The sequence below is a fragment of the Myotis yumanensis genome, unplaced genomic scaffold, assembly GCF_028538775.1.
Source record: "Myotis yumanensis isolate MYYU_CA2020_CCGP unplaced genomic scaffold, mMyoYum1.0.hap1 SCAF_3, whole genome shotgun sequence".
NCBI lineage: Eukaryota > Metazoa > Chordata > Mammalia > Chiroptera > Vespertilionidae > Myotis > Myotis yumanensis.
In genome coordinates, this window is record NW_027223754.1 from 120,052,984 (window position 1) to 120,065,374 (window position 12,391).

General features: G+C 36.5%; 1 protein-coding gene across 6 annotated transcripts in view; it reads right to left on the reverse strand.

Moving 5' to 3' along the window:
• Positions 1–12,391, reverse strand: part of ERC1 (ELKS/RAB6-interacting/CAST family member 1) — a 503,328-nt gene that overhangs the window by 204,462 nt on the left and 286,475 nt on the right. For all 6 annotated transcript variants that reach the window (XM_070409489.1, XM_070409487.1, XM_070409488.1 and 3 more), the window contains one exon: positions 11,410–11,570. In XM_070409489.1, the coding sequence (XP_070265590.1) occupies positions 11,410–11,570 (161 nt within the window). The remainder of the gene's footprint in view (positions 1–11,409; positions 11,571–12,391) is intronic.

Here is a 12,391-nt window from a genome sequence, read left to right on the forward strand (position 1 = left end):
TAAACATTTCTTGTAGTTTAGGTCTTGTGATGGTAAATTCAGTCAGCTTTTGTTTGTCTGGAAAATCCTTTATTTCTCCTTCATAACTAAAAGGATAAATTTTCTGAAGATATTATTTTTGGCTGGTGGTTTCTCTCAATATTTTGAATATTTGATTCCGCTCTCTCCTAGCTTGAAAGATCGGATGATAATCTAATGGAGTTTCCCTTATTGGTTACAGTTTTTTTTCTCTAGGCTACCTTGAGAATTCTTTCTTTATCATTAACATTTGACATTTTAATATGATATATCTTGATGAAGGTCCTTTTACATTGAGATAATTAGGTGTTCTGTTGCCTTCTTGAATTTGAGAATCCAGCTCTTTCCACAGGATTGGGAAGTTCTCATTAATTATTTGTTTGAACAGTCTCTTCTCCTTTGGTATACCCATTATCCTTATATTGCTCTTTCTAAGGAAGTCAGATAGTTTCTCATAGAGTTCTTTCATTATTTTTAACTCCCATTTCTCTTTTTCCACCTGAGTTTATATTTCTATCTTCAAGTTCACTAATTCTCTCTTCCATTTGACCTACCTATTTCTGAAGCTCTCTAATTCATTCTTTTTTTCTTTTAATATATTTTTATGGATTTCAGAGAAGAAGGGAGATAGAAACATCAATGATGAGAGAGAATCATTGATCGACTGCATCCTGCACCCCCACACTTGGGATTGAGCCCGCAACCCGGGCATGTGCCCTGAACAGGAATCGAACCATGACCTCCTGGTTCATAGGTTGATGCTCAACTACTGCGCCACACCAGCTGGGCTCTAATTCATTCTTCATTTCATTTACTGAGTTCTTCAGCACCATAATTTGTTGTTGTTTTTTTATAATTTCAATATCTTTGATTAAGTACTCCTTTTATTTGTTAATTTTATTCCTGAGCTCACTGACCTGCCTTTCTGTCTTGCATCTTATTGAGTTTTTTCAAAACTACAATCTTGAACTCTTTTATCATTTAAATCTAAATCTGTCATGTCTTTGAGTTTGGTTTTTGGAAACTTCATTCTCTCTCAAGTTCCCTGTTAGCTTGATTATTCGCAGTACTTGACAGACTGTTTCTCAGCCTGGGCATTTAATGTGCTGAACTCTCCTTTTTTTTATGTACAGTTTTATTTTTAACAATTCAGCAGGTTGATAAGTACAGGTCTTTCCTTTGTTTTCCAGTAGATGGTGCAATAGTATAAATTTTTGTTTTGTCTTACCAGCTTTACTGGGCCCTCCATGATCTTGGTGGGACTGTGTTCCTTTCATCATGGAGAATGCCTACTATTTTCCAAGGAGGTGAACATCCCCTCTGTAACTGGATTGTCTCATTCTCAGAGCACCACACCTTGGTGGAAGTGACTGGTGCTGGAGTTCTGGGCCTGTGAGATACTGGTGTACCCTCATGTACCCAAAGGCTGCCAGCAATGCCTAGCTGCTTCTACCCGGTTCCACTGCAATGGGCAAGGGCAGGTAGGAGGCGGATTCGCTCCTCTGTAGCTTTGTTCTTTTCCTAGTAATGGCACCTGCTAGATCTCATCTTCCGTACATCTGTATCTCCACTCCTGTCACTGGGTTTAGCCATAGTGTGCACACGCCACTCAGGCCAGAATGTTGTTCTGTCCCTCCGGCCCTCTGAGGTGTCAAACATGTGCACTGCAACCCAAAATCTCCCCTGCTACTGTGTCTGCTAGAATTGTAGTGAGCTCAGGGCTCCCTCTGAGGCTCCCTCCACCCTTCCCCCCAACCTGCTTCCACTGCTTGTCCAGATATGCCTAGCTTCGGATGTCTCAGAGTGTGGATCTCTCACACATATTTGTGTACTGAGCAGTGAGTCTTTTGTTGAATTATAGTTGTCCAACTTCTTGTAACTTCAAGGGTAGTTATAATCAAGAGGTCTTCCTCACTTGACCATGATGCTCAAGACTATTTTTAAGAGCAGTTTTAGTTTTCAATTAAATTTGAGAAGGTGGCACAGAGATTTCCCATATACCTTTTTAAATCTATGTATTTTAAATCAAATTAGAGAACTATTTCAGACATTACTTTTTCAAAAATTTCTTTCTGCCCCTTTCTCACTCTTTTATCTTTTTGGAGTTCCAGTTAAACATATGTTAGCCCATTTGATACTGTCCAACATGTCACCGAGGCTCTGTTCATTTTGTAAAAATACTTTTTCTCCGTTACTCAGATTGAATAACTTCCATTAATCTATTTAAAAATTTAAACACTCTTTTGACAGCGTTAATCTATCATTGAGACCACCCAGTAAATTCTCAATTTCAACTTTAGTTTTCAAATTTCCATTAAATTTTTTTTTTTTCTCTTTTGGAGGTTTCCTATCTCTCCTATTGTCAATATGACATTTTCCTTTAAGTCTTTTAAGCACATTCATAAGAGTGACTTTAAAGTCTTTATCTCTTAAATCCATTAGGACTTCTCTGAGTTAATTTCTACTGCATGTTTTTGTTCACTAGGTCATGTTACTATTTCTTTGCATGTCTGGCAATTTTAAAAAATCCAACATAGCATACTGTAGATGATACATTGTAAAGACTCTGCATTCTGCTATTTTATTCTGAAGAGCAATGAAATTTAGTCTAGAAGGTAATTCAGTTAATAGTTGATCTTGAACATGTGTAAGCTTTGGATTTATCCTTTGTTAGGGTAATCTGTTGAAAGCTCTATCTTGAGTTTTCCCAACCTCTCTATCTTGGTGGGGCTCATCCTCAAAATTCTATATCCCCTACAGACTTTCTTGGGGCTTTAAGTTTTGTGAGGCTAGGTCTATAGTAGGCTTTAATTATAGGTCATGCTCCCTACTCCTAAACCCTAGCTTTTCTGTTATCATGGCAAGACATCTGAAGTTTTAGCAAAAACTTTGATACTCTGACTGGGTTGCAAGTACAAATTCCCCAGTATTGCTCTACCTCTAATATAAAAATTCCACTTTCATCCCCATATTAGCTAATCTCTGCTAAGGCTTGCGGAGTCCCATCCAGTGAATGTGCACCCTAGTCCTCAGCCAAAAATTCATGGCTTCTTCTTCCTAGTATTCTATTTATATACATTACATTTTTAATTTACTTAGAACATTTCCAACTACAGAATAAAGGGACCTGAGAAGGTCAACTAGTCAAAGATCTATATAATTTTTAAAACCACAGGGATCTTAAGAGATTTAGGGAATCCTTTCATTTCAGAATGAAAAACTACAGACCTGAAAAATTAAGTGTGAATTGGATTTTCAGCTGTATTATGTTTTGCAAATATTCAGCCTCACTTATTTCAAAATGTTTTCACTACTTCATCTCATTTGATCCTCACAACAACCTCATAAGGTGGGCCCAAGTATTATCACTGTTTTATGGGTTAGCAAACTGGCTCAAAATGTAAACATATCCTTTGCTACAAAGATTATCTTATAATAGCATTGTATTCAGAATCTTCTGATAAGAAAAGGTTATGATTAAATGGATGAATTACTATCTTCTACATACAAAGCTTGAGGGAAGTTTTATGCATTTACAGAAAGAATAACTACCTATATGGTATTCTCTAGTAAAACTGAAAAGGAAGATCCTGAAAGAAAAATAATGTTTAAAATCCCAAATCCCAGAACACCTCTCAGATTGGTGGTATATTAGTTAACAGATTTCCTTACAATGGGTATTGCAATTTCTCTTATCATTGTGTTTCTCTCTCTCTCTCACTCTTCTTTCCTCTCTCTGAATCAATAAGAGCATATTTTTTAACAATAAGAATGTAGTTTGGAAGTTACATCTGACCTTAAATGGCTAAAAGGTAGAATGGATTTAGTGTTGTTTTGTTATTTTTTAATTTATTTCAGAGAGGAGGGGAGAGGGAGAGATAGATAGAAATATCAATGATGAGAAAGAACCATTGATAGGCTGCCTTCTGCACACCCCACACTGGGAATCGAGCCCGCAACCAGGCATATGCCCTGACCGGGAATCAAACCGTGACCTCCTGGTTCATAGGTTGATGCTCAACCACTGAGTCATGCCAGCCAGGCTGAACTTAAGTTTTAAGGGAGAAGAAAGGCAAGGAATCTTTAGAGTGATAGGTAATTGATTCCAATTTAGGTCATGAGGAATAAAAATATTTGAGAAAAATATTTATAATAAACATGCCTGATCTTGTGAGAAGCTGAGCATCATGGTCAAAATTTAGAACTAGAAAGAAATAAGTAACTAATAATTACTACATTTAATAAACACATTTACACCACTGTCCTATAACAACTCAGAGCTCCAACTAAACTATTAGTTCTGATGAGGAAAGATGTTAAGAACAATTGAGATCACACATTCTGTACAGTGGATAGCATAAAAAAGTTGGATATCAGGGTAGAAAAAGAGGAGGCAGAACTAAAGAGTTAACCAGGACTAAGGAGCAAATCCCAAAGTCCCAAAGATAGTTTATTATAGATCATACAAATTTTGCTTTATAATTTTAATCATGACTAGTCCCACTAGTGTTATTTGTTTATAGCTATACTATACATAATACTTTGTTTTCTTTTTTTCAATTCAAGTGTAGAGAATTTTTATATTAATTTATGTGATTTCTTATAGAATATTTAAACCTTAGTATTTTAGGTTACTGTGAAAAATTCTTCCAAGTCTACTAAAAGTCCTATATCATTTATCTAATAACTCTAAAAGCATTTGATGTTAGTGTAAATAAATGTGGCTTTACAAAAAGTACAGATGTTCTTATACTGTTACTAGGCTATAATTTGCATAACTATTTTCAATTTTGTGTTTAATTTGGAAGACTGTTATAAATCTGCAAATAGGTTTTTTTTAAATGCCAGCAACTCTATAATAAATTTTAAAATGAAATACTGCAGAATATCATGAGATAAAATAATTTAAAATAAACTCTTTTAATTATTCAAGGTATAATAGATTGATCACCTAATTATTCCATTCCTAAATAGTCTAAACTTTTCCCAATAACCATTTTCTATACTTTCTTAGTCCTAAGCATATTCTATGTTTCTCTCTTAACAGGCAAGAATTTTTTAAATGTCAGAATTCAGATGATATTATTGGACTCTTTTTAGGTACATATAAAACTTTATTTTCTGTTTGTGGTTAGATCTTTCTTTAGCCAAAAGGCATCTCAAGAGTATATAATTTAGCCCAAAGGGTTTGGATTTTTCTGCCAAGTTTAATAATGGGATGCTACTTATCAAACAGCTCTGGATCCTCAATGAAACTAAAGAGCTCTTCTACCACTTCTCCTAACAAACCAGTTGTAAGAGTAGTCAAATTCATAGTTTGATAAAAATTGTACTCCAAATGAAAAATTAGTCTTCTAAGTTTTATTTGTAATGCCAACATGGGGTGAGACTGTAATAGGAGTTTAAATGCAGGGCAGTAAAAAATGAGTCAGCTCGCCCTGGCCGGTTTGGTTCAGCGTCGGCCTGCGGACTCAAGGGTCCCAGGTTCGATTCCGGTCAAGGGCATGTACCTTGGTTGGAGGCAGCTGATCGATGTTTCTCTCTCATCGATGTTTCTAGCTCTCTATCCCTCTCCCCTCCTCTCTGTAGAAAAATCGATGAAATATATTTTTAAAAAAAGAGTCAGCTCATCTAGAAATCTTAACAGTGAGGCTCATAACCTAAATTAATACTTAAAATTTATTATGGTTATTAGAGTAGACATTTATTCTTTTCCCCCTTCTCCCATTCATCCTTTCTTTCTTAGGGAAAGGAGCTAACATAAAAGTGGAATTAAAAAAAACAATGGCTAACAAAACCACAGCATAAGGAAAAGAAGAACCAATGTGGGGACTGCCAATAAAAACATTCCTTCTCTTTAGGGCTAGCTAACCAACTCAAATGTTTCTATCGAATAATCATTGGCAGGCTACCAAGTGAACAGTTTCACATCTCGCCAAAATCAAGGCCATCATTTATCTGTAACAGATACTCAAGAATTATAATCATAATGCTAGGAATGGAAAAGAACTATTAAGACATTCCTTTTGGTTTAACTAGGTCAAGATAACTCTAAAAACCTAGACTATTCTACAATAGGAATGGTCTATTGTAGACTATTCAAAGATGGTCCAAAGAATTTTCTATACAAATGGACCATCAGCCTTTTTCTTAAGACTTCTTATTTTATATTCACAGTCACATATATGCATGTTTTGGTCTCTTTTGCACACTGCATTGCCCTCATATTTTTTCTACATTTCAAGTTCTCTAGTTATAATGAACAAGTCCTTTTACTTGTTAAATTAGCAATAATTAAATAATGTAAAATATTTAAATTATGGTAGGTCCTGCCATGATTATAGAGTGAGAAATGTGGTTGTCATTGCCAATAGCCAAAAGAAAGATACTGCCTTTCTCCTTTTAAATTTTGCTTACACAATTTTGTTTTACTGAAAATCATCACCAGAAAATAGTTAATAAGCCAATAATGCCCACTATTAAGTGCCCCCTGTGCCAGACACTGTTTTCAATTCTACATATTAATAATTTCTTATGTTATTGTCATGAAAACTGAATGAAGCAGAAACAATTATTATTACCATTTTTAAATGAGGAGACTGAGGTATAGAAAGGTTAAATAACTTGAGGAAATTATAGAGCTCATAAGTGCTTGAGTGAGAATTCAGACTCAGGCTCCTTTATTCCAGGAAGTATGCTCTTACTAGTTGCCATAAGTAATTAGAGGCAATATCAGGCAGAATTACTTGGAGGGAGTAAACTCCTTACAAATTGACATCAAAATGAAGTAAATTTTGAGCAAAGTTGTAGAAATTGAGACTACCACAACCCTGAACAGATGATTAGCACAACCTGTTCAATATATGGAAAGGAGTCCCAAATGTAGCAGAAAGGTGTCTATTCCCTTGGTCAGCTTCATAGTGAAAAGAAACAGGAAGTTCACTATCAGAACCCATTCTTCATTCACCGTGTTTTGTGTGTAATTACACTTAGGTTAACTGTATAGTTTTCGATTTAAGTTTTATGAATCATTATTTTACTAGTACACTTACTTTTATGCCAAACTTTAAAAAAATCTGTATTTTTTTTTAAATAGGGTTTTAATTCACTCTTCTAGATGAGAAGAACAGAATAACTGTTGCTCCCCACACTTGGTAGAACTAAGTGGTGTGGTTGACAGGGCAGTGTAAACAGAGATCATCTGTTAAGAACCACCACTCTTTAGAGCAGATGTGGGGAACACCTGACCCATGGGCCATATAAAGCATGTAAAATCATTTGGTCTGGCCCTGCCATGGCATTAAGGGTGAGTTAATTAAATGTTTGACCAAATATAGCAGGCTAATTTTTTAAGTTAATAATCCTGTATGGCCCTCGAATGATGTTATAAAAATCCAAATGACCCTTGGAAGAAAAAAGGTTCCCCACCCCTGTCCTAAAGGATTAGGTCTAAAGTGCTGAGGTAATTTATTAAAAGGGAGGTATTAAACAATTATAAGATTGAAAATGAATGACAAAAAAAGGGGAAATTTAAGTGAAAAATTAAAGCACAGACTACTTTAAAACTTTAACTTGGTAAACCTGAACAACACAAAACTTTTGGAAAACCTCAGAACATCATGATGCCACAGTAATAAATCCTGAGCAACTGAAGAAAGTGATATAAGAGAGATGTCATCTGTTGGAGTCAGGTTTTTACACTTTATTTCCAGAACTTTTATTAATGTTGATTAAATTTCTATACTACTTATATAAACTTCTCAGTAATACTTTAATTAGTTGCTCCATGCCTTATTGTATATAAGTGCTTGATCCTACAAAATAAAAGTTTTGCTAATTATAATACTTTTCAGAAATGTAATCTCCAACCTAGGTTGGCAAGAGAAGTTCATAATAGAGTTTAGTACTGTGGTGTGAAAAACAAATTACCCACAATTCCCTTTGCATGGTTTAAAGCAGCGGTTCTCAACCTGTGGGTCGCGACCCCTTTGGGGGTCAAACAACCCTTTCACAGGGGTTGCCTAAGACCATCGGAAAACACATATATAATTACATATCGTTTACAGTAGCAAAATTACAGTTATGAAGTAGCAACGAAAACTGGGGGGTCAGGTCCTCATGTTATGGTTGGGGGTCACCACAACATGAGGAACTGTATTAAAGGGTCGCGGCATTAGGAAGGTTGAAAACCACTGGTTTAAAGTCAAGCATTCTTTAAAAAATTATTTCAGCCCGGCCGGTGTGGCTCAGTGGTTGAGCGTCGACCTAGGAACCAGGAGATCACGGTTCGATTCCTGGTCAGGCACATACCTGGCTGAATCCCAGTGTGGGGCATGAAGGAGGCAGCCAATAGTAATTCTCGCTCATCATTGATATTTCTATCTTTCTCTCCCTCTCCCTTCCTATCTGAAATCAATAAAAATATATATTTTTAAAATTTATTTCATATATTTTCAAAGTCTTAATAATAAAAGAAAATTCTTATACAAATATACTACTATCTAGCTATAAATAGTCATTTGAACTGAGTGGGAGAGATCTGACAAGTAAAATTAAGATATTAATACATAGAGAAAACAAAACAAACAAAACACATACACATACACACACACACACACTCTGTTGCTTCAGCAGGACCAGTTTCTGTTAGAAAAATCACATATGATACTTTGTTTCCCCCAAATTATATCCATTCTTATTCCATTTTCTTAATTACTTTAAATCTTGATTTAATTTTCTTATTCACTCTATCTTCTACCATGTTTTAGGAATGGTTCCCAGACCTCTTCAAATGAAATGACTTTACTCTTTCCCTTTTTAAATTTATCTTTATTGGTGAAAGTACTATAGATGCCCCCCCCGCCACTATCCCTTTCCACCCCACTCCCACACCATCCCCAGGACTTCCCCACACTATCATCTGTCCATGGGCTATGCATACATGCATATAAGTCCATTGGTTAATCTTTTCCCATCCCCCATTTCCCCCCCATGAAATAAGCAAGTCTGTTGTATGCTTCAATGTCTCTGAATCTTTTTTATTCAAAATGACTTTATTCTTTATTACCCAAGAAATATGTCTACTACTCCACCTCCAAATATCAAGCTTCAAATTATATTACCAATGACAAAAAACTTGGCTTACACCACTTGCACTAACTTGCTCCTAAGAAGGATATTTGCAAGCATTTCTCTAATGATGATATGATAATCCTAACCTCTCCCTATTCCCCCAGCATATCAATCTTTTCATCACTTCCAAGACGTGATCAACTGCAATGCTTTGCTAAGAGATTAGAATCTCTAAACTTTGCACTGTGGCATAATAAGAGCAGGTGATACCCCTACATGTGCTTCCTCAATTCTTGGGTCACTGTCATGACATCACAATAATCATGTGCCATGAAAATTCATACTAAGGTATGATGGCAAGATCCTCTACTACTCTGTAATTCTGGTATTCAACACTCATTGGTACTTCAAAGAAGCAGAAAAGATGTAATGTTAGCTTAAAGCACTAGCTGGGCTGAGAAAAATTTGTTTACATTAGGTCAGAGATATTGCATATTTATGCAGAGAAGAAGAAACTAATAGAAAGTGAGCAAAGATTGCGTGAGAAAAAATTAATGGAGGAAGACCGAAGAGGAGGGACCAGTGCTTAAAATCTGTGATAAAGATAAGAAACTAGCCTTATGAAGATGAAAAAATATTTCATCTGAGACAGAAGACAAAAAAAAATACAGATAACTGCTGAGAAAAAGGTAACTGAGGGATCCCAGGACAGACTTGGTTTCAGTAAAATGAGAGCAGGATAATTAGGTAGGGGTGAGGGGTGGGAGTTTAAAGGAGATAGTCCTACTGGACTTTCAAAAGAGATACTTAATTCTGAGGAGAAGGACGCCAGAATTTTTCAAAGTCACAGAGGAAAAAAGAAGAAGCTATTATGTACTAGCAGATGTATATATGCTTCACAAAAAATTATTATCTCAGAAAACCACAAGATGTGAGGCAAGTAGGAAAATATATACAGCAAAATTTTGCTAAAAGTGACAATTTTGTAAAAATTTACTGGTGAGTCAAAGAAAGACAAGTATCACATGATCTCACTCATTTGTGGAATATAATGAACAACATAAACTGATGAACAAAAATACTAGATCCAGAGACATAGAAGCATTGAACAGTCCCTCAAACCTCAGAGGGAAGGCAGGGGAGGATAGGCAGTGAGGAGACATGGGGTAAGAGATCAACCAAATAGTATGTATGTATATAAGCCATAACCAATGGACATTAACAATGGGGGGTTGAAGGCTGGGGCTGGGGGGCAGGGACAGGTTGGGAAAGGACAATGGGGGGAGGGGACATATGTAATACTTTCAATAATAATTAAAAAAAGAAGCTGAAACCAGCTTGGCTCAGTGGATAGAGCGTCGGCCTGCGGACTGAAGGGTCCCGGGTTCGATTCCGGTTAAGGGCATGTACCTGGGTTGCGGGCACATCCCCAGTGGGAGATGTGCAGGAGGCAGCTAATTGATGTTTCTCTCTCATCGATGTTTCTAGCTCTCTATCTCTCTCCCTTCCTCTCTGTAAAAAATCAATAAAAATATATTAAAAAAAGAAGAAAAAGAAAAACAGCATGTAATGGGAAAGATATATTGAATAAGAATTTGTCTCCCACCAAATAGCAATTAAAAGTCAGTGGACAACACATCAAAGATAAATGTTGGAAATATAAGAAGGAATGGAATTGTAACTGGAATTTAATCTTCACTGTTAGAATAATAAAGACATTATTTATTTATTTATTTATTGTCTAAAGTTTCATATATGTTTCTTTTTTCCCCAATTGGACCCCCCCTCCCCCGCCCCAGCCATTCCCACCCTGGGCAAGCCCCCAAGATATTATGTATCTTTGATAAAAAAAAAATATTGACTGGTGAGTGCAAAAAATGTTAATTGTTAAATATGGGAGATAGGTGTATGAGGATTCATTATACTATTCTCTCTACTTTTGTATACCTTTGGAAATGTTTATAATAAAGAAATATTTTTAAAAACTGCCTAGGCATTATATGACCTCAGGACCAATAGTCATCTCAATAAGCTCAACGATTTGCCAAAACTTTCCAGAAGATTTCAGAAATTTCAGAGATGGATTTGGATACAGATACTCATACTATATGTATCTTATACATATACATATAAGAGGAGTAAAAATAACTCTATTTGACCAGGATTTGCTCCAAATTTGTTCTAGGGAGTGAGAAATACAGGTTAGCATTAAATGTAGGCTACGTGTGTCAGGGCTAATAAAAAAGGGCCAGAAGAAGAAAGCAATGAGAAAAAGTACTACTAAGCATGTGTATGAAGAACAAGATTAAAAACACTTACTTCATCTCCAGAACCTCCTCTAAGTGTTTCCTTCTCTCTGCCCGAAGATTGGTCAAATGGGTTTCCTTTTCTGCCAGAGACTGTTGAGTAGAGGACAGTTTTGCTTTCATGGATTCAAGTTCCTGCTTTACCTTCTCCATGGCCATCAGTAACTCCTCCACCTGTGATAAATATGGAAAAGAGAAAACCTGATTCTCTTGATCAGTTACAGTCAGAGGACTGGGCAATGGGCAATTCCTGGGCCCACAAAATTGAATACATACACACATAAAAACTCCTGTACACTTCTGGATCATATATATATATACTAGAGGCCCAGTGTACGAAATTTGTGCACAGGTAGGGTCCCTAGTGGCTGTCGGCTGCTAGCTGGGGCCTCCCTTCCCCTACCTGCTTGCCACCAATGCCCCCTGGTGGTCAGCGCACGTTTAACTCCTGGTCGCCTTTTGTTATATAGGACATATGGCAAATAATGAATAAATCTCTGATCATCCCTCCACTATAATTCTTTTCCATTTCAGCCAGAAAGAACTTCATTTGCTTTTTGATAAATGTAAAGACATATAAGTTCAGGAAGGGACTGCCTGTCATAGATAATCCTTTTTAAGGAATTTATTTAGAAATTCCCCAGAAATTTCTATGGAAATAACAACATAATACAGATAAAGATATAAAGAACAAAATCATCTATGTATATATAAAAGCCTAATATGCAAAGTGTCCTCTTGGGAGTTCGACCGACTGGGAGTTCAATCACTCGCTATGACATGCGCTGACCACCAGGGGGCAGCGCGGAATGAAGGCAGGCCCCAGCCAGCAGCCGGCAGCTGGGGAAAGAAGGCCCTGGCCGGCAGCCAAGAGCTGGGGAAGGGAGGCCCTGGCCAGTGGCTGGCAGCCGGCAGCTGCTAGGGACCCTACCAGTGCACGAATTTCGTGCACTGGGCCTCTAGTAATAAATATTTATAGAAGAATTTTAGGAAAT